This window comes from Maylandia zebra, linkage group LG3, assembly GCF_041146795.1.
Source record: "Maylandia zebra isolate NMK-2024a linkage group LG3, Mzebra_GT3a, whole genome shotgun sequence".
NCBI classification, from domain to species: domain Eukaryota; kingdom Metazoa; phylum Chordata; class Actinopteri; order Cichliformes; family Cichlidae; genus Maylandia; species Maylandia zebra.
Window position 1 is genome coordinate 61,046,124 of NC_135169.1, and position 23,336 is coordinate 61,069,459.

Consider the following 23,336-nt stretch of genomic DNA (forward strand, 5'->3'; position numbering starts at 1 on the left):
GTGATCTTTATTACATACCTCTAAAACAGAGGCATGGGAAGACAAGCGCACAGTAACAGATCTTCGGCGAGCGGAGGCTCTCCATATCTTTTTATACTATTCATGATGACGTCACACAGACCTTACTGGAAATGATATCAAGTCCCCACAATCCCAAAAGTTTCCCTTATATAGACATCAGATGATAACTTTAAGAGAAAAACAAGTGTGTGATCTGTTGTGCATTTTGTGAAACTGTGAGTCCACTAGAGAAGATGTCATGAGACGACCTCCCCTTTGTTAATAAGTGTGTATGTGAGGGAACGTGCGTGTGTTACATAAGTCTGTATATATGTGCACGTTAGTGAGGCCTGACTACGTGCAAAACTGAATGTAACAGTCCAGCTCGAGTGGTGATGGTGATGTTGCAACAGCTTAAGCAGACAGAAAGAATAATCCAGAACAACCATATACTACTTAAAGTGATGGAAATATGTGTACATTAATATTTTACTCAGATTAACATAGATCTAAATAAAAGGTTATTCTGTCAACAGATACGACAATGATATATTGCTGATAAACTGATGCAGACTAATGAAGTAATAATGAACTAATAACAGTGCATGTAAATGATATCAGTGAGATTAAAATAACATACATTATCCTAACAACTCCTTTGAAACAATGTAAGACATTCAACATAATACAGGTCAATCCAACAGATCTAATGATTTTTAAGGGTATAACCTGATCTGCAACAATATCATAATGCAACTACTTTGATCTCATATATAAGGGAACATATGATAACAAAATAATCTCCACACAATGCTGTAGATAATGATGATGATTATTAACAATAGCAGCAAAATATCTCCACACTCTCAATACCACACACACACACACACACGTACACACCCACACATACACAGTAGATAGACTCATTTATAGGTGAGAGGTTAATCATGTTTTTCTTGCAACTGCAAAATTGTGTCTGCAAAATTGACAGTTGTCATAAGACGTGCTGCTGATGTTCCAGAAGATAAGCGTGGGCAGGACAGTGACAGGAAGCACCTGGTGTGGAGACAGAGACAATGTTCTTTTCAAACTGTGTTAAAAGTCATAGTGTTTTTGATTTGACACATGCGTATATTGTATCTGATGACGCATGAGGGGGCGTTAACCCTGATGAATCAAAAGCAATCTGAAGTGTCTTTTTGGGTGGAGATCTACAGCTGGTGTTTCAGATTGTACATCTCCCCACGCTGAGTGTGTTCATTAAAATCAATTGTTTGACAAAGCTCTTCTGGACCATGATTGTTTTTACTCCCCACCTGAATATTTGAACCCTTAAAACTCTAAACCCCCTGGTTTAGGTCGGCAACCTTTCTGATGATGAGTGCATCTAACATTTCCTCAGAAGTCAATGTGCCATATGATTGCATTAGCAATAAATTACACACTTTATAGAACCACTTCGTAGGATTATATTTGTGCGCAGATGTTTGCAGCTATCAGCGAATAGTTATCAGCTATTTTGAAACAAAAAAAGACTTTTTATCCATAACAGCAAATGAACTGTACAACAGAAAATACAAATGCTATTTATGGTCTCCTCACAACAATGATAAGAAAAGTAAACTGGGCCAATATGTCATGTTTGTTAATACAGGGACACACATGTTAATGTGATCTCTGGTCTCCCACTCAGAGACACAGGTCTCCAAGTGTCCAGCATTCAGACCTGAGGACTCTCTTCATGTGAGAGAAAATCTGCTCACACAGATATGTAGAGCAGAATACTGTCAATAAGGCCTCTGCAATGTTCTGAAGACAGTTAAACCTGTCAGGTAGTGATGTCCAGCAGGTGGAAATGCAGCTCCATGAACACGCACAGCTGTGGATTCCAACTGCGTTCGTAGTTCTGCAAACTTTGACCCCACAGAGTCGAGCTTTTCAGTTCAATCAGCTGCATTTCGATGTCCTCTGTGTCCAGCCAGTTAATGCGACACAAATCCAGCTGCTCATTAAAGCTTTCTGGTTTGATCAGAAAAGAAAACATTGGTCCAAACACCTGACGCTTCGGGTCTCTCCTCCTCCTGGGTAACCGACCCCTGCTCTAAAGCATCTGATTTGGATTCCTGAGATCAAATATATTTTCCTTTGGCTTTGTTTTCTTCCCATTTGTGGCTTTAATGTAGTGTTACATCCTGTTTGTTTGCTTCCATCTGTATACATGTCCAGATTCACTGTTATGTTTCTATTCTTACATTGCTGTGTGATCACTGTTCCCTCTGCTGACTGATGTGACCTTTTGTATCTTACACTGATACTTGTCATATTTGTATCTGCGTCTAAAAGATAAAAAGTTTTCCATGCTAAAGCACAGCTCCACCTCCTGCAGTTCTCCCTCTGAACCACTAGATGTCTCTGTTATCTAAATGAAGACGTGCAGCACAGCAACCACAGCAGCGCTCAGATCACACGTGTCCTGTTATTATGTATAAAAGCATGAAACAGGTGAGACAGGTGGGATCAATATTAATGTTGTGGAAATATATGAAAAAGCAACAGAAGAGTGAAAACATTTCCTGTTTCTAGAAAGATCTTTCAGCTCACAGCTGCTCACAGACTGTATTTACAAGTGACAAACTGCAACTCTACAGTACATCTACAGTATATATCAAATATATTCTGTATTCAAATCTATTGAGTGATGTTTGAAAGTCTTTCCAGGTGAGTTTGATCCAGGAGGGTCTGAAGCCAGAGTCAGACAGAGACTGTGCAGAGACTGTAGAAGGACAGAGCAGCAGCAGAGCAGTCCAGATACACTGATGATCCTCTGTCAGATCCAGAGGGACACACACAGGGATGATGCTGGACTCTACATTGTGTCTGACAGTGGAGCTGTTCTCAGAGCAGTTCACTCTGCAGCACTGACAGTCATCTGCACTTCTTCTCATTCCTCTGTCAGTCACTGCTGACTCTCCACCTCCCAGTAACATGGCCCAGTCAGAGCGTCTCTACACACAAGCTGCTGCTGCTTCAACCTCTCTGGATCATCAGGACACAGCTCCTCCTCTCTCAGCACACACACCGTCCTGTTTACCATCATATCCTCCACCTGCAGAGAGAAGAAGGAAGAGCAGATGAGATAAACGAGTGTTTCCAGAGACTCTTCATCAGCTGTCAGTCAGTGATGCAGCACATCCAGTATAAAGAGCAGCAGGGACTTCAGTGCTGGGACTGTACTAGGACTCATTGTTGCTTCACTTTTTCTAATCTTTGGATTTTTATTGAAGTTGATGAAAATGTTTTTCCCTCCTAGTTTGAGTTTGGACTTTCATTCATTAGAAGAACCTTGGTGTGTCCACTCTGAGCTCTGTAGGAACCCCAACAACAAGCCCAACAATCCAGATGGACGGTTCCAGCTGTTAACTGGAGGAATTCCATCCAAACATCTGCTCTCACTAAATTCTTCCTCACCTACAGACTGTGTTCTTCACTGCTTTAAACTTGGAAATGAATGCATTCATTGGTCTGCGTGCTGCTTTGTTCAGAGAGCTGATTGGCTGTTGACAGTGTTTGATCAGAGCGTGTCAGCCATTACTATGGTGACCATAAAGGTCAGAAACAGGAAGTGTTTGTGTCCAATCCTGAAGCCTGTCACCATTCTCCTCTCACAGCTTCACTGAGAAGCTGCAGCTTTACAGGAAACACTGGATCTTTGTTTCATACTGACTGTGTTTAGTACAATACTGCTGACACCACCCACCCACTCACTCCATCACTCTACTTACACCAGAGTCTCCAGTCTGTAGTCTGGACTCTGCTGAAGATCAGACAGCTGCTTCACATCTGGATCCTTCAGGTTGTTTCCTCTCAGGTCCAGCTCTCTCAGATGGGAGGGGTTGGACTTCAGTGCTGCTACCAGATAATCACAGCTGATCTCTGACAAACCACAGAGCCTCAATCTGTATAAAGAATGAAAGATGTAAGTTTATTAGACAAAGTGTGAGCTTGAAATCATTCAGTGTTTCATCATCTGTTCAGAGCTGAAGAAGGTTCAGAATGTAGAAGTTTAGAAAATGGAAACTCCAAACAGCTGAAGCCAACAGGAAGCAGCTTCAAACAGGAAACTGTGCAGAGTTTCAGACTATATGTCCTGATGCAGCCAGTTGGATTTTGGAGATTTGAATCTCTGTTCTGTGACTAAGTCCTTGAATCATTTCTTCCAGTTGGTCCAACAAGACAGACTAAGTGTTGGACATGTGTTGTGGCTCCATCAGGGGAGCTTCTAAATGTGATGTGATGGCCCCTCTGGGTCTGTCAGGTCACAGGACTGAAGAGAGCTCAAACTGGGCACACAGTTGTTCCAGTCTGGACCAAAGACTCTATACTGGGACTGAGGGACTGCTTTGACTGCACCCACGGTGACGTTTTAAAGGCTCATGTTCTCACTTAGATCATCGATTTCTACTTACATTTCTTTCTGGGAAAAATGGGGATTACTTTGAAAACAGGAAGTATTTTCCCCAATAAGCAGCCCTGGATTAGTAAATCACTCCAACATGTTCTCAGGCAGAAGAAGCTGTCTTGTTATGAGGGAGAGAAGAAAAAGATTGAGGCACAGAAACTTGTTGAAAGAGAGATAAAGCAGCTAAAATCAGGTGTAAAAGTAAAGCAGAGGATGAGCTGAATAAAGGACACTCAAGGCTGGCTTGGAAAAGAATGAAGTCCATGGTGGGGATGCAGGACAAGGAGCAAAGATGAATGTGATGCTGAATCAGCAGAAGACTTGGACTCATTTGATTCCAGCTTTGATATCATTGATTTCAATGAAGAGCTTTTTGATTGTAGCAAAGGGCTGGTAGCTCTGAGAGTCCCACTGATGAGGTGTTTGTGTGGAAATCTCTTAGTGGGACCAAAGAGAGAAAAAGCCCTGGTCCTGATGCTGTGGGAGGGAAATGATTGAAGTGTGCTGTGAGGAAGTGACTGGGAGGTTTTCACACATTTTCCAGTCCTCCTTGGAACAACAGGAAGTTCCCAGCATATGGAAACAAGGGTTAAGTGTCCTATGGCACTCAGTGATGATGGTGCTGTGGCCCCACCACCTCCACCTCTTTGTAAAGGAACTAACTGTAATCTGAAGCTTCAAATGGAACTAAGACTTCCTCCACTAGGTGGCAGTGTCTGATGAGAAAGTGTTAGTGGAGCTGGCCTGGAGTCAGAAACAGGAAGATGCAGGATTTGGGCTGAAATGGGGAAAGTGGTTCGCACTAGTGCCTTAAAGCAAGAAGGTTGTAGGTTGAAGCTTGTTGGCCTTTCTGTGGAGGTTGGATGTTCTCCCACAGTCCAATGAAATGCTGCTTAGGTTCACTGGTGCTTCTAAATTGGCTGTAGGTGTGGATGTGAGAGAGTGCTTCTCTGTCTCTCTCTGCTGGCCCTGTGATGGACTGCTCACCTGTGCAGGTGGACCACGCCTCTTGCCCTATGACAGCTAGGGCACAGGCTGCAGCCCTGTGAGCCTAAGCTGAATAAACAGTTAGTAAAAATGATCCATAGATGGCCTGAAATCCCCCAGTTAGCAGTTTGGTAGATAGCTATGACATGCTAATCCCATCCAGCAGCTGTATTCTACCTGTAAGCTGATCCCTGCTGAGCCAAAGCACTTTTTCATATACAAATTACAACCTTTAATAGAAACCTATTGGTCAGCGTCTTATTAGCCTGCTGTTAGCTTCATTCCACAGAAAACTGAGAGAAACTAACAGAGTTGATAAAGAATAAAGAGAAATGTGCTGATTTAAAGCCTTTGAAGTGCTTCAGATGATCTCTGTCCACTTCTGTCCACTCATTCATTCATGTAAGCTTTCTAATGCAGCTTTGATCTTCACAGTCTGCTTCATGAAACTCATTCTAACCCTGAATGTCAGAGTGTTCCTCCTTCTCTTTCCCATCATTCATGCTGGCAGTGGAGGAGATTTGGATGTTGGACTGTGTTTTGGATGATGTGTGTATGTTTGTGTTGGACTGCTGTCTGTAAAGCAAACGCACATTTTGCTTTGGATTTCAGTGTCAGACAGACTTTAAGGTGGAATGAAGAGTTGGAGAGTTTCACAGTGAATTATCCAGTGGAGGATTTTTCTTCTTCTTTGAAGGTTTGAAATGTGAACATTGTTCTGCTGCAGTCAATGGACTAAACCAGAGAAGAAGAAAACAGACTTTACCATGAAGATCCTCAGTGTGGATCAGTATAATATCAGCCTGATGTCTGCAGTTTAGTGTCAGCACAACTAAAACATGCTGACTGACCTCAGAGTTTCAAGTCCACATCCTGGACTCTCCAGGAAACCACACAGATGCTTCACTCCTGAATCCTGCAGGTTGTTGTTGCAGCTCAGCTCTAGCTCTCTCAGATGGGAGGGGTTGGACTTCAGTGCTGCTACCAGATAATCACAGCTGATCTCTGACAGACCACAGTTCTCCAATCTGTGTAAAGAATGAAAGATGTAAGTTTATTAGACAAAGTGTGAGCTTGAAATCATTCAGTGTTTCATCATCTGTTCAGAGCTGAAGAAGGTTCAGAATGTAGAAGTTTAGAAAATGGAAACTCCAAACAGCTGAAGCCAACAGGAAGCAGCTTCAAACAAACACAACAAGAGAAAAAACTCTGAATGTTTCACATTAAAGTCGTACATTTCTCATAAAAACAGGACAAAGACTTGAAAAAGTCGTATTTTTCCTTCCAGGAACCACAAGGCTTCACTTTTAAAGGTGAAGTGTGAAAGAAATGGACATATTTGAAATCCAACACCTTTTTCCAGTCACATTATTAAAGCAGACAAACTACAAGCTCATTTTCATTCCAACAAGTCATCTTCTGACCTGGACTAACAACACTGGTCTCTATGTGCAGCTGGCTGTGAGACCAGTGCTCAGGGAGCGTCTACAAAGTGCAACACTGAAAGAACATCACACACTCATTTGCTTCCAGCACTTTCACACAAACATCTACTGTCATTATTGTCACCAAACTCTGTGGATCCTTTATTGCAAATTCAAATGGGATCAAATGGTCAGACAAAACAGGGTTATGAGGAAATATGATGAAATGTTGTGTATTAGCAGCAAGTTGTCTGTGAAGGTTCTCAGTCATCCAGGTCATCGTAGTCAAAGGAGCTTGCAAAGAAAAGCGTCTGGACTTCTTTAAGTTACTTGAAGACGTTTCACCTCTCATCCGAGAAGCTTCTTCAGTTCTAAGGTCAAATGGTGGAGAGTCCCAGATATAAACCTAGTGGGAGTGATCCCCCACAGAGGGACAAAAGGACCCCCTGATGATCCTCTAATCGCCTGAGCCAAGGCGTCTGGGAAGGGATCTCAAAACTGGATTGTAGATGGCAGAGAGTTGGTGTCGTAAACCCCGCCTCTGTTCAAAGATGGTCGCTCACAGTGGACATAGATGGCTTCTTTCACTCCTCTTTCAAACCATCTGTCCTCTCTGTCCAAAATGTGAATATTGGCCTCCTCGAAAGAGTGTCCTTTATCCTTAAGATGCAGATGGACTGCTGAGTCTTGTCCTGTGGAGGTGGCTCTTCTGTGTTGTGCCATGCGCTTGTGAAGTGGCTGTTTGGTCTCTCCAATGCACTGTACAGCATACACCACATTGTTAAGCTTGTGTTTAGGAGTTTTGTCTTTCGGGTTAACCAGTTTCTGTCTGAGTGTGTTGCTTGGTCTGAAGTACACCGGGATGTCGTGCTTGGAGAAAACTCTCCTGAGTTTCTCTGATACACCGGCTACATAGGGGATGACAATGTTGTTGCGTCTGTCCTTCTTATCCTCCCTCGCTGGTGTCTGGTCTTCTTTTCTGTGCCTCTTTGCTGACTTTAAGAACGCCCATGTAGGATAGCCGCACGTTTTGAGTGCTTCCTTTACATGTGTGTGTTCCTTCTTTTTTCCTTCAGGCTTAGAGGGAACATGTTCTGCCCGGTGGTGTAGGGTCCTAATTACTCCAAGTTTGTGTTCCAGAGGGTGATGGGAGTCAAAGAGGAGGTACTGGTCCGTATGTGTGGGCTTCCGGTAAACTTCGATGTTGAGGTTGCCGTTCTCTTCAATGTGCACAGCGCAGTCCAGGAAAGGCAAACAGTTGTCCTTTGTGTCTTCCCTGGTGAACTTGATGTTTTTATCCACAGCGTTAATGTGCGCAGTGAAGGATTCCACTTCTTGTGTCTTGATTTTGACCCAGGTGTCGTCCACATATCTGTACCAGTGGCTGGGTACTCTTCCTTTGAAAGACCCAAGAGCCTTTCTTTCCACTTCCTCCATGTAAAGGTTGGCTACAATAGGTGACACGGGGGAGTCCATGGCACAGCCATGTTTTTGTCTGTAAAAGCCTTCGTTGTATTTGAAATATGTAGTGGTGAGGCAGAGGTCTAACAGGGTGCAAATCTGATCGGGTGTGAAGTTGGTCCTGTCCTCCAAGGAGCTGTCTTCTCGTAGTCGTTTTCTGACAGTCTCCACGGCCTCCGTGGTGGGTATGCAAGTGAAGAGAGAGACTACATCAAAGGACACCATGGTTTCATCTGGATCCAGGGTAAGTTTCTGGACCTTGTCGGTGAAGTCGGTGGAGTTCTTGATGTGGTGTGGGGTGTTCCCCACGAGAGGAGCAAGGATGGTAGCAAGGTGTTTAGCAATGTTATAAGTGGCTGAGTTTATGCTACTGACTATGGGTCTGAGTGGGACAGCTTCCTTGGGGATTTTAGGAAGTCCGTAGATGCAGGGTATGGCACCCCCTGGGTAAAGGCGGTGATATGTAAGGCGGTCAATAATTTTGTCCTTTTCAAAGTCTTGAAGGCAAGCTATAACTTTCTTTTTGTAGCTGCTTGTGGGGTCTTGCTTTAAGGTTTCGTAGGTATTGTTGTCACTGAGGAGAGTACTGATCTTTGTATGGTAATCTGTAGTGTTTAGGACCACGGTGCATCTTCCCTTATCAGCTGGTAAAACAGTGATGTTGTGGTCTTTGCTCAGGGAAGCGACGGCCTTCTTTTCCTGTATTGTGAGGTTGGATGGAGGGACTTTGGCACTGGAGAGTGTGGCTGAGACTTTCATCCTGATTTGCTCTGCTTCTGTCTGTGATAATTTATTAATCCGTATGGCAGATTCTGTGGCTGTGATGAGGTCCACTATGGGCAACTGTTGTGGAGAAATGGCAAAATTGAGTCCTTTGGCTAATACTCTCTTTTCAGGTTCAGTGAGAATTCTGTCTGAAAAGTTCTTAACCCATTTCTCCTGACTGACTTCAGGTGTATTTTCTTCTCTGGGTTGTGTAGGTTCAGGATGAGGAGTGTGTGTTTTTGAAAGCAAGGTGTGAAATTTCCTGCGTTGTCTTTCTTTTCCTTTAGAGTGTTGGGCCCGCTGAGCCTTGTCCACAAACTTGTAAACCTCTTCTAAGATTGGAGAGGGTAGAAGGATTTCCAGTTCCTGCAGGGTCTGGCTGATCTTGATCTGGAGGGCATCTATGGTGAAATGGACCTGTCTTATCCTTTCACTTAAAAGGTGATTTTGTGCTCTCTGTAGAATCAAGTCTGCTCTGTATCCCCTGACAGTGGATCCAAGGCGCAGGCTCTTAGGAACAACTCTGCTTTGTCTACATCTTAGGTTGAAACGGAGATGGTTCCTATAATCCGCTAGTTTCCTTGATTCCCTTTCATACTCCCGCACCAGTTGAAGGGTGTTCCTCCCAAAATGTACGGCAATATGTCTGTGAAGGTTCTCAGTCATCCAGGTCATCGTAGTCAAAGGAGCTTGCAAAGAAAAGCGTCTGGACTTCTTTAAGTTACTTGAAGACGTTTCAACTCTCATCCGAGAAGCAGAGAGGACAGATGGTTTGAAAGAGGAATGAAAGAAGCCATCTATGTCCACTGTGAAGGCACACACACACAAGCCTTTATAAGAAACAACACAATCATCTGCGCTTGACTTGTCAATCCAAGTCCTTAGCCCATGAGCCCGCGGTATCACACCACAGATATTCCCTTACTTTGAAAAAATAAAGCCAGTTTTCAGAACAGACCTGATGTTTATGCTACAGCCTGTTTACCAATATAATCAATATCAGATATCAGAGCAACAGAAACCTCGGTGATCAGGACGCTGGGACTGAGAACAGGAAGTGGCTCAAACGTCACAGTTTCATTACGTCACCCTGAACTCCACCCACGGAGTTTCTGTCGCCATTGTAGTTTTCCCGTGATAAAGGCGGGTCTTTCTGTGAATCTGCACGCTCATTGGCTAATAACTCGGGATTGACACATCGTTATCCAATGAGCGTGCGGGAACTTCCGACATAAAGTTGTTTCCTTTGAAAAACCAAAGTCTGATTATTTTTGCCTCCACTGACGGAGCCTGTTGTTCCCGCCACAGAGACACAGTAATGTCAGAGCGGTGTTAACACTCACCCTGCCTCAGCACAGCTCTCACTCTCCTCCTGCTCTCTCACACTAAACGGAGGCTCAGCTAAACTCACTTCCTCTCTACTTACAGGAAACCAGCGCTCAGAGGAGCCGACCGGCCTCACATTTCACCCACAGACACGAACAGCGTGGAATTATTTTATGTCATAAGAAGAAACATATTCATGTTAACACTCACCTGCCTCAGCTCCACCTTCCTCCTCCTCTCAACGGAGGCTCAATACTTTCACTTTCACTGCTGCTCCCTAAACACAGAGGATGCTGGGACTTGTAGTGTTTTTCCTTCCGGTACGGTCTTCCTCTTTGTCTGTTTGTGTTTGTGTTCAAGTTATTTTGATCATGTAAACATCAACAGAACACGTGAAGCCACACAGAGTTTGTATGTCGAGGTGGGTAGGAGGGTTTGAGGGTTTGGGGAGGGGTCAGAGGGAAGAGGTCTCTGCAGTTGCAGGATCTCTAACATTAGAATCTAAAAATGTGTCTCATATAGGTGTTATTTTGGTACAGTTTCAACAACTCCTTATATGGTACAAGTTCCTCTTTTCTGTCTGGCTTCCAGTATTTATTAATATGCTTGTATATTTCTACACTAACTTCCTGTTTTTCAGTCTGGCTGAGCACTTAGTTTGTGAGTCAAAAGTGGCCTTGCTTTACAAACCTTCATTATTAAAGTACATAAAACAATATAATCAGAAAATAAGCACTAAGAATATATTAATAACATGGCAGTTCTCCCCCTTTTCGTGTTTCCTAAGAAACACGACATAATTCCTGATTCATCCCATTAAGTTTACCTGCATGTTAAAAGGCTAAAATATAACAAAAGAGATTATGCTAAACAAAATGAAACCTTTCAATTGCCCAACTCTATCTGTCCCCTCAACGGGTTGTATGTTGTTGTATCCCCTTTTTTACCCAGAATCCCAATTTAAACCCACTTCTGACTTCCCTCAGTGCTCACTGTAAACTCCAAACAGATACAATTAGCTTTTCTGGTAAAAGGTCGTAGATTATTTTGTCAATCTTTGGAAAACATCCTCTATAGAGTTTCATCTTTAAAACTTAGTCCTGGTTTCTTCACCCGCTTTAACAGGTAGAGCATATCCGTCCTGAACACTGTGTTTGGGCAATTTACATAACATAGAAATCCTACAACTATTCCTAAAGTCCCTCTCATTACTCTTCATTACTTTTATGCTCACATTTAACCTGTGTCTAACAAGCTTTAAATTTCCTAAACAACACATTTTCTGGAACTATGGTTCTCTGTGCTCTGTGCTTCTTTTGGTTCCCCTTTCTCTGGTTGGTTCTGTTCGGTCTGGGGCTTCCAGGATTCTTGCCACCCCTGTAGTTGCTGTGGTCCTGAAATCTTCTCCTGTAAAGGATCCTATTCTAAAAATCCTTCTATCCTTTATATTAACTTTACTTAATCTTTAATTAATCTTAATTTACTTGATCTCAATGTTCTTTATGTGTGTGAGCAACACTTTTAATTTTATTAAACACACCCAGGGTCAGATATACACCATCACCCTATCAGCATAAAAACAGACAGAGACGTTCCTCTTTCTGTCACATTCTTCCATACATGGCAATTTGTTTCACCTTCCAGATGATTCCTGGGGACTTACAATTTCTTGACTCTTCTTCTGTCACTTGTTACTAGGCAGCTCAAATGCAGTTAGAAGCAAAATGAATTCCAGGCCCTCGGCCTGGCCTATGTTTAAATCTTTTGTGTTTGTAAGCATGTATGCGGTTTAACCTTCTGCTGCTCCAAGTCACTTACACAGTAGATCATCGGGACATTGCGCCCAACGAAGCTTAAGACCTTGAATAGACTGAGCATCAACTCTTTCATGAGCACAATATGCAATGTGTGTATGCAATGATTATAGCTGCACCTTTAATAAAAGTTTTAGTCTAATGCCAGTAGCTTTAATAAACATTTTAATGCAGTGTTAATGATGAAGGCTATATTGTAGCAGTAAAGTATTTTCTTTATTCCCACATTCCCTCTCTTGACCTTTCAAAAAGAAAGGTCACCACACTTCGTGTTGTGTCACTCCTCGGCCCATTCGGCCGCTTCTAAGTCCATCAATGGCATCATGGCCACCAGAACCACCGTTCCAGGGTCCACTGCCCTCGTTATTACATTTTCCAGCAGTCCTGTGGCACAAGGAATGAGACAACAACCGCAGGTGACCAGTATCGCTAAAAAGTGGCAGTAGAAAACATTGCAGACATGAAAAACCCCTCCATTTCCCAAACACTGAGGTCATCCAGCTGTCCAGCGGATTGTCAATTCCCGAGTGCTCATGCATGGTTTTAGACAGAGTTTTCAGCCCCTCCAGAGCTCGGGTTACTGAGCCATCTGGAGCAGTGTTGTTGGGGATAAAGGTACAACACACTGCTCCAAACATGGCACCACACGCCCCCTTTCTTTCACGCCAACAACATGTCTAGGGCCATTCGATTTTGCACTCCCATCAGTGAGGTCGAACCCAACTGTTCTGTGAACCCCTCCATGGCATCTCTGGTCAGGTTAGAGAGGCTCAGCACATTATAATGAACATAGTTTATGCGATCAACATTCTTATTTGGAGTTATCCATATGAACATATGTTCAAATCCTGAAGCTAGTTGGTCCACTAGTTTATACTCATCTGGAACTCCCCTGGGCACTCCTATTGAGTCAATCCAGGTAGGCGAGTTCATTCTAGGGTCATAAGCATGTATCCCCTGTGTCCCTCTCTTTGCCAAAATGTGTCTCTTACATCTGGCCACCAATGTGCGTGTGTCGCGTTGTGGTATGGCTTTTACTTTGTTCCCAATTAGCATGAGTGGAGCTCCGAGTTGCACCATTGCGCACGTCCCTTCACTTCCCATATGTGCACGAACCAAAAGGGTGTTACGTCCACAATAATAATAGAGCCCACTTCTTGCCCATGTTCCAATTAAAGTGTTCGTTTGGCTTACTTTGTTTGTGGTTCTCCCTGTGAGTGTGACAGAGCACCAACTTGGGTCAATCTCTCCCAACTTGTACTTTACCGTATCCGTTGAGAATTTAAAGCATGTGTAGTTGTTTCGTTTGGGCATGAATGGTCCTACTTGTGTTTGCTTGTGAATTAGGGGAAATAAGCTGGACAAGATAGTGCAGTTGCCAGTGCTCACCGCTTCTCTAGTCATCTGCAACATGCAGTCATAGCCCCACTTGTCCTCTGGATACAGTGGTGTGGGCTCCGTGAACAAATGTGGTCTAGCTGAAGCACAGGCAACACAATCAGATACATGTTGTTCTTTAGCATTTTGAGCCACCCAGTCCAGCCAGAGGTTACTGTCACTGAAGCCGGTGACACGCTCAATCAGGACCTCAGTCCTAGTGTAATCCACCGTCAGGACTGGTCTCCCATTTGTTTCCTGCTCCTCTTAATGTAATGGTACATTTTATTTTACTTTATCAGACTTACCCAAAATATATATGCTGTCGTTACTTTGCTCCTGTCTCCCTCCAGTACCAGCTATTTTAATAATTTACTGTTTTAAAGGGAAAAAACCTTGGTCACTTGGACAAGTCTTTGTTATTCTATAACTGCATTTTTATATGAAAAGTCTAGCGATCCCCTATTTGACTCATAAATATTACTTTGGTTGTAATTATTTTCCTCTATCAAATTTAATTGACTTCTACAGTGGCCTGCTTTTGTTAATAGTAACATGAGTAACATCCAACATTTTCTCCCCTTTAGCATTTGGTATTTCCCCACTATATAATGTACTACCATAATCTACACCCAGTCAATAAAACAGAATTTTCTCAAAGCAAACATCAGCAACCCAAAATCAGCAGCCCCAGAATTAAGACTTGCGCTCCTCCTGCTCATGGCAAAAGCAAAGCAAAGCAAAGCAAAGCATCCCCTTTCTCTTGCCAGCGTGGTGAATTGTTTGTCAGCATTTATTCATCCTACCCTTGGTCCAGTCTTTATCTCAGTGCCCAGTCAGTCCAACCTTTAGTCCACATCGTCAGTCCAGTCACACATAATGGAGACTCCTGCGCAAATAATCAGATTCTCCACCCTCAGCAACGTGAGCTCATTCATTTGTTTTATTTTGTTTTGTTTTTTAGGAAAAGAGTTCTTTATGCTCTTGGACTGGATTGACTCGCTGCAATCATTTTAGACAGGGACTTACAACCTGATCAGGTCCCCACAGGTCGGCTTTTCCTCAGCCAGTTGTAATCTGGAAAAGCTCACCTTATATTTGTTCTCCCGAAAATTTTTACAGCGCTGTTAATTCAATCTTTCAGGCCTGCTTAGAACAAAACCGAGAAAAAGAGAGCTGATTATTAGCTCATCAGAGCACACAACATCATCACCTGACAGGGTTTCTCTAAGTGCACTGTTACCATGTTAAAGGGCCCAGTTCTAACCATGTCCATGTTTAATAAAACTCCCTCTATTAAAATAAGAAAACAACCCAAACCTAACCGACAGAATCAACCCATCACTAAAACAACAACCACAAAAATCTTAATACCAGACACGTTTTGTTTATTAATCTATCAATATGTTATGGGGATTAGAACTTCAGTGAACTTTGTTCACTTCCTGCCAGACACAGACACACTCTCTTCTCTCAGACTTCCTTTTTTCACGCACTCTGCTATGAACCCACGATCTTCACCCCAGTAGTGTTATTATTACTTATTTGTTATTTTGTAGAAATCACACAGAATCACTCAGATGCAGTACCCACAACGTTCACACACTTAGAATCACACACTTGTGATAAACTATTTTCATCAAACATGCTGTTTAGAATCAGAAAGAAGAAGTAGACCGCACCCTGTTAAGTGCGTATACGACCTCAAACTGAAAGAAAAACAATTAAAACCTCTAATCAATTCTCACATTACACACCAAAATCAAAAAATAAGTCACACCAACATTTATTACTGAAATTCTTGCCTATACTTGCTATTTAAATAGAGATATTTGTCTTTAATGCCTCAGGGTTTAGGCCCGACACAATATATGCAGTATGCACTATTCATCCACTATAGACCAAAAAATAAATCAATTCATCAAAATTCACTAAAAGAAACCCAAACTTTATTTATTATGTTCTAATATAAATAAGCCAGCGTCTAAAAACCCACAAATTCAGCGATGTTCACAGCAATATATTTATAGAATCACCAATGATTAAAAGGATTTCACAACATGCACACTTTCATTTCAACACACACTCTCAGCATCCTTCCAGCCTTAAATCACTGTTAAATTGCAAAGCCTTTAAATGTAAAAATGTTTATTTTATATTACAAAGACGTCTTATAATCATAACAACAAACACAGGGATCCCTGACATACTCAACACAAAATCCTACTCAATTTTGACAAATTTTAGCAGCGTCCACTTGGAATCTGACCCGCTCTACGGCAGCGTCTTTCACCAGAGTCTGACCTACTTTATGAAGCGTCCACCACTAGGGTCTGACCTTCTTTATGACCAATTTGCCAGTATCAGTCCCGGACTGTGGCCCGATTTCTAAAACTCTAAGTCAATTTAAAAGCGTCAACCAACCCAAACTTTACCCATAGGTATAAGTCAAGGTTCCACGCCCGAAACCCGGTTTCTCTCAGTCAAACAAGTGCATTAAATCATCCCGGATGACAAGAAATGGTCCTGTGACCACTAGCTATTAACGAATGCCCCCAGTTTTCGCGGTGGCTAACCGAACTAACCCTCCCCCGGAGGACTCTGACCCGCGTCCAGGCACAGAGTTGAAGCGTAACCTTCTGAGCAAATGCACTTCTTAGGGATCCCCGCCCCGTTCTAAACAATTTAATCTCTTTGAAAACACCACACAAAACCACACAAGCAATTTTATTGATGTCCAAGCCCGGCTTTATACTCAATAGGGACAAACCAATGACCAATTCCCTATTGTCCTATATTCTCTTAAACACACATTGTTTCTTTTTCTCTTTTACCATGAAATACCATATTACCTTTAACTCAGTACTGTCATTCTCAAAGTTTCATTATCATTACCTCAAAGCTTTACTTTATTCTAAAGAATTTAGTTCTACCACTACTGAGCCAATTTAATAGTTAAGATCGTCAACTCAGCGAACAGATAATTTAGAATTCATCCAATATGCACAAATTTGCTTTTTCTTTGAACAGGTTTGTGCCTACTTTTAAATCTTTTTAGACCGGTCTCCTGTTCGCCTCATATCAGATCCAACCTTCGGCCACATTTGTTCTCTCTGTTGCAAAGGGAACCGGGCGGGAAACACCAAATATTAAAACCAGATTCTTTGATCCCCATGATAGAACAGAGAAAACCTGACTCATAGTGGTCAAAACATTTATAATTCTTTTTATTCAATCATCCTCTGGAAGAGAGAGCCCTGCACAGCCCAACAGCAGTTGCAGGATCTCTAACATTAGAATCTAAAAATGTGTCTCATATAGGTGTTATTTTGGTACTTTGCACATCACACAGTTTCAACAACTCCTTATACGGTACAAGTTCCTCTTTTCTGTCTGGCTTCCTGTATTTATTAATATGCTTGTATAGCTCTACACTAACTTCCTGTTTTTCAGTCTGGGTGAGCACTTAGTTTGTGAGTCAAAAGTGGCCTTGCTTTACAAACCTTCATTATTAAAGTACATAAAAAAATATGATCAGGAGTTGTTTTGATGGAAACTGTGTGTGTCTGTGTGTGACCTATAGCAGAACTATGTATGCGTATTTTGCCTGGCAATGCTTTTAGTACTGGGGTACGTGCTCGTGGCTGCAGTTCTCCGTTTCCGGAAATGTAAAAATAAAATCATTTTTTGAGCTTTGACCACTCTGAGTCAGAAGTCTTTCTCTGTCGCCAAAAGAATTCAAAAGAACAGAATTTAATAATTGGTGCCATGACCTGGATTCTTTTGTGGCTGAGAGGACAAATTCGTCTTATGGTGCGATCTGATATGAGGTGAACAGGAGACTGGTCTAAAAAGATTTAAAGGTAGGCACAGCCTGTTCAAAGAAAAAAGCCAATTGTGCACATTGGATGAATTCTAAATTATCTGTTCGCCGAGCTGATGATGTTCACCATTAAATTGGCTCAGTAGTGGTGAAATTATAAAATCTGTTAAGTAGATTTCGGGTGACATGTCCATGGTGATTTTGGGTAATTTGTGATAAATAAAAAGTAAAGTCTGGGGAATATTTGATGAAAGCTTATTGTTGTTAATGCTGGGGTGAATTTTAAAGTTGATGTGACGTGTGCTTAAAGTTGATGTGTTATGTGTGTCAATTGTGTTACATCAGCCAAGAAAAGAGATTAGATTAGGACATTCGGTTAAGGGATTTAATTCCCAAATTGATTATAGGGTTGGACCCGAGCATCAGATAAATAAACTGGCGGTGACAGTCCACAGTGGTGCTTCTAAATGTATTTAAATTGATCTAGGACTGGGGTTGGACTCCTAGGAGCGCAGTGTTCAGCGTGTGACAACGACTCCTGATCGTGGACGTGCAGTCAGGCCTGGCGATGTCCAGTTAGCCCGGGTGGTTCCCACGGGGATTCGAACTCCCGTTAATAACCAAGTGGTCGAGGATCACTTCTTTCCTGCGCTGTTTGAGTGAAGAGCTTGGCTCAGGCGTGAGCATTTCAATGCGGGTGACAGGTAAAGCTTTAAGTAAAGCTTCAGGCACCAGTTAAATACTGAGACGCTGGTTAAGTGGAGTTTCCGGTCAAGCTGCGGGGAGCACTTTTAAATTAATATAGGGCCTAGAAATTTGACCATTATCGGTGACGGCGTTCCCGAAGCGGGTTGATTGACCAGCAAGGTTGGACCTGGGCTTAGAGGCTTTTAAATTTGTCGAAATTATGTAAGAAAGGTCTGGTATCAGTAGAAGGGGCATAAGGGTTGGACCCGGGCGTTGGGCGCCAGAAAACCCCCGTAGGGATCATGGTGTTTGTGTCTGTGTGTACTTGGGTTGTCTGATTATTGTGTATTGTACAAGTGTGCAAGAATTCTGCTAACCACGCTGAGGATTTTGATGGATGTCGTTTGGTTAATGTTTGCAAATGGAAAGAGCTTAGTACGTGTGTGTGTGTGTGTGTGTGTGTGTGTGTGTGTGTGTGTGTGTGTGTGTGTGTGTGTGTGTGTGTGTGCTGAGGGTGCATTCTTTTATATTAAAATTAGTAGAGTTACAGAGGGTATATAGAGTGTGAACATAAAATAAGAGCTCGATTAGGCTGTAGAAACGGATGAAAATCCAGTAAAGTGAAGAGTGTGTGTGTGTGTGTGTGTGTGTGTGTGTGTGTGTGTGTGTGTGTGTGTGTGTGTGTGTCTGGCAGGAAGTGAAGCAGGAAGTCTGAATATAGCTTGTGAGCTTGTGAGAGACGTTTCAAATTGAAAACAGAGGAATTAGACAATGAAAGTGCTAAGTAATAGTAATGAAAATGATATTAAATAAATGTCTTAGTGTGTTAATACAGGTGCCCACGGACTTGCTCAACCTCCTGGAAGAATACAGCAGAAAAATGATAGATTAACAGAATTGGGACGAAAACAGGCTTTGGTTTAAAATTTCACAGCTTCACCTCTCATCCTGTTCTTATCCTCAGAAGAAGCTTAAAGGGCAGTTAATCTCCTGATGAAGAGAGAAGACAGGGAGAACAACACCGTGGACTTGAAGAATTAACAGCAGGCAAAAAGACACTGAAGGGTCCAGCAGCATGTTGATGGAAACATGCGCTCTGAATTACAAGCTGGAAAGTGTACCAGTGACATGACTGTGTGAAACCACTGGATGGGACTGTCTGAGTTCATATTTGCCATGCTGGGAGTTAAGCGCCAAGAAAAGACTGAAAAGAGGAACAGAGAAGAAGAAACAGCTGATTTGGGCCTGTGTTTGATTTGGGAGGCCACACAGGAAGTTGAGAGAAGAGGGGACGAGGACCGGTGAGAGGTGAAGGCTGGACGTGTTAAAGTGACAGCACAGGAAAATTGGGTTGAACACTGAGGCTGAATTTGTGGGTTTAGAAACATCCAGAGCATCACAACAGAAAGGTAAAGAAAAAAAAAAAGAGAGAGATAAAGAAATAAATAAACTAATAATACATAAATGAATAGAAAAATAGAAAACACACATGTAGAAATTGTCACATGTGAAATTATTTTTGGAGAGAATCAGAAGTGAGACAGTTTGAATCCACAGTTCAGCGCAAAGATGCAGGAATTAAATCTGATTATAAAAACACATCGAGGCAACGAAGACCAGCTTACACTCAATATTAATATGAACACACAACATACACGCAATGAAGACATGCTTACACTCATGAATGTGAATACATGACATAAATGCTAAATGGTGTAGATTTAACACACTTAAAGGCTGAAGCTGAGGAATAACTCAGGAAGCTGCAGGACAATAGAGTGACTGTTGTGAAGAGGAAAAAGAGACTGGGAGGACCAACCAGGGATTAGAAGCTTAGAGCAGGTTTAAAATAGTGAGTTAGAAGTGGTTTCCAGCTGATTGAGCAAAAGAAGTGACGACTGTAGAAATAAAAATAAAATAATAATAATTGAATTATGCAGCAATGTTTGAATATGCATTTCTGTTGTCAGGGCAACTTCTCGAGATGTGACTCAATATGCAAATCAGTTGAATGAGTGGGGACAGAAAAAAAAGAAAAAAGAAAAACTCAAGTTTCCTGTCTGAGACATGAGTGAAGTTTGCATTGAGAGAAATATATCTGTGACTGTGTGAGAAGAATTGTTTGGTAAAATATATGATAGCAGCCGCAGGACAATTAAATAAAGTCTGTCGTGCAGATTTGGAGAAGAAGTTTATAATTTAGTGATGACACATTGTTATAAAGTGTTTAGAAAGGGCTTAATGGGAATATTACTGCTGGGCAAACTGTGCGGCTTTAACAAGATTTTCTGTGTATTTAGCAGGTGAAACTCTGTCAGCTGACTTCAGACTGTCAGGAAGCTGAAGAACCTGAGGCCAACCACTGAAATATGATGTGGGCAAAATGAACAGAGGGAGTGATTTTAAGTCTGATTTCAGACTATGTAAGTATTAGTTAAGCCAAGAGTCGGCAAAAGCTTTATGGCCCGGAAAGTTCTAATTCCCACAACATATTGTTGGATTAGTAAGCAAAACTTTTCTGTGATGAAGATTTTTGGGGTTGTTGTTTTAGTGATGGGTTAATTCTGTCAGTTAGGTTTGGCTTGTTTTCTTATTTCAATAGAGGGAGTTTTACTAAACATGGACATGTCGAGGAGCGGCTCATTATTTCTGTAACAGTGCACTTAGAGAAAACTGTCAGGTGTCGCCCCCTTTGGTGATGATGTTTTGTGCTCTGATGAGCTAATAATCAGCTCTCTTTTTCTCCTTTTTTGTTCTAAGCAGGCCTGCAAGGTTGAATTAACAGCGCTGTTAAACAATTTGTGAGAGCAAATATAAGGTGAGCTTTTCCAGATTACAATGGGCTGAGGAAAAGGTCACCTGTGGGAACCTGCGAGTTCCTGTCTAAAAGGATTGCAGCGAGTCAATCCAGTCCAAGATCATAAAGAACTCTTTTTCTAAAAACAAAAGAAACAACAAATAAATGAGCTCATATTGATGAGGGTGGAGAATCTGATGCTTTGCGCGTGAGGCTCCACTATCAGCAAGATCTAGTGTGAATGCGTGTGCATGATGTGTGTGACTGGACTGTGACTGGACTGACCATGTGGACTAAAGTGTTGACTGACTTGACACTGAGACAAAGACTGGACCAACGTTAGGATGAGTAGATGCTGACAAACAATTCACGACGCCGGTAAGAAAAGGGTGGATGCTTTGCTTTGCTTTTGGCAGGAGCAGGAGCACAAGAGAGAGAGGGAGACCGAAAGGTTCACATGAGGGTGTGGAGCTGCAGACTCCACCCTTGGGCGGCTAATTTTGGGTTGCTGATGTTTGCTTTAAGAAAATGTTGTTTTATTGACTGGGTTTAGATGATGGTGTCACATTATATTGTTGGGAAAATGCCAAATGCTAAAGGGGAGAAAATGTTTGATGTTACTGATGTTACCATTAACCAAAGCAGGCCACTGTAGAAGTCAATGACATTTTATAGAAGGAAAATAGAACCAAAGCCAAATGTAGGAGTTATATAGGGGATTGGTGGACTTGTCACATTCCAAATCCAGTTATGGAATAACAAACACTGGTCCAAGGGAAAGGGCATGTGATACGAGGTGGTGCTGGAGGAAAACGAGCAAAGTAAAGACAGCAAGCCTATTTTGGTTCGATTTGATAAAGTCAAATTAAAAGAAGTACCATGACACTCAGAGGATCAACGTGAAACTAAAACATACGCAAATTTTATATGAAGCACATGACTGATAACTGTTGTGTTTTAAGTTTAGCTTCTTATAGCACAGAGTGGATCACAGTGAGGGAAGGACAGGGGGGGACTGAGTTTTAAATGTGAAGTTGATGCTAATATACAGGTTTTGTTTCTAGGTCGTTCTGGGGATGCAGGCTCTGGATGGAGCCAGGAGCTGAAAAGATCGAACATGATAATTAAACTGATTTTATTATTTAAACACAGGTTTGCAGGCCCGGAGCAAATATACTCGAGAGGAGAATCGCTGAGGTTTCCTGAGAAATGATCTGATGAACCTTTTTCTTTTCATTTTCTAGTTGTGCTTTTGTTTGACACATGAAGATGTGTCAAAAGGGGGAGTTTTAGGTCTAATTTGAAACAATGGATTATATGATCAGTGTGTGACTTTTTGTGTGTTTGATCATTTAGCTACGGTAAAATTTAGGCATAAGTAATTGCTTTTATGCTTAAGCTTAACTGATTGAAAATGTTTGTTTTCTTTATGATTTCTTTTACTAGAATAAGCGCTTATAATCATTTTTCATACACACATTGCAATTGCACTGATAGGAGTTGCCACTCAGTCTTGTGAAGGTCATAAGCTTCGTTCAGCATGACTGTCTGGATTGAAATATGGTAGGAAAAGGACTCAGAGTGCTTAGGGGTGAATGCAAACACGCTTACACACAGAAATAATAATTAGGCTAATCCTTTTGATTAGAGAGTCCCGAATGTGATGTTTTGAACCAACTTTGAATAATCAAGAGAAGAATTGATGAACATATTAGATTATTGAGGCGTAGCAGAGAGAGGTGTTTTCCTTTTCTGTCCTTTACAGGAGAAGATTCCAGAACCACAGCAAAACCACGAAGGGGTTGGTGAGAATCCAGGACCCAAGAGGAGGGGCACCCAAAAGAAGCACAGAGCAGAGAAACCTCTCAGAAAATGTGTTGTTCAGATTGGAAAGAACATTAAAAGCTTGTTAGACAGAGGCTATAATGTGAGCACAAAGTAATGAAGGGTAATGGGAGGATTAGCTTTAGTAATAGTTTGTATGATTTTTATGTCAATCGCCCAAACACAGTGTTCAGACTGGATATGCTCCACCCGTTAAAGGGGGCGAAGGGACAAATGAAGTGAACTGTAAGTGTGTGCTTAGAAACCAGGAGGAAATGTTTAAAAGAGGAAACGTTTCACTGAGTAGAGATCGTTTCCATAGACTGACAAAAGTAATGTTGGACCTTTTTACCAGGACAAAGTTAATTATATCTGTTTTTAGTTCACAGTAGTTATTGAGGGAGTCAGTTCATTAGGTTAACTCATGAAATGAGTTCAAAAGGGGGAGACTGTTACGAAATAAATATATATTCTTAGTGCTTATTTTCTGATTGGATTGTTTTTTGTACTTTGTAATAAAGTCTGTGACAGGTCGCCTAGCAACAGAGGCTTTAGTAAGGGGAGGTTAAGAAACAGGAAGTTTAGTGCAGAG

General features: G+C 41.9%; 1 protein-coding gene across 1 annotated transcript in view; it reads right to left on the reverse strand.

Moving 5' to 3' along the window:
• Nucleotides 1-2,972: 2,972 nt before the first annotated feature.
• The window catches only part of LOC112431168 (protein NLRC3-like), a 101,718-nt gene continuing 81,354 nt past the window's right edge, over nucleotides 2,973-23,336 (reverse strand). Inside the window, exons 7-8 of the mRNA XM_076882551.1 lie at nucleotides 3,783-3,956; nucleotides 2,973-3,106 (exon numbers count right to left, since the gene is read on the reverse strand). Of these exons, the coding sequence (XP_076738666.1) occupies nucleotides 3,094-3,106; nucleotides 3,783-3,956 (187 nt within the window). The 3' untranslated portion in view covers nucleotides 2,973-3,093. The remainder of the gene's footprint in view (nucleotides 3,107-3,782; nucleotides 3,957-23,336) is intronic.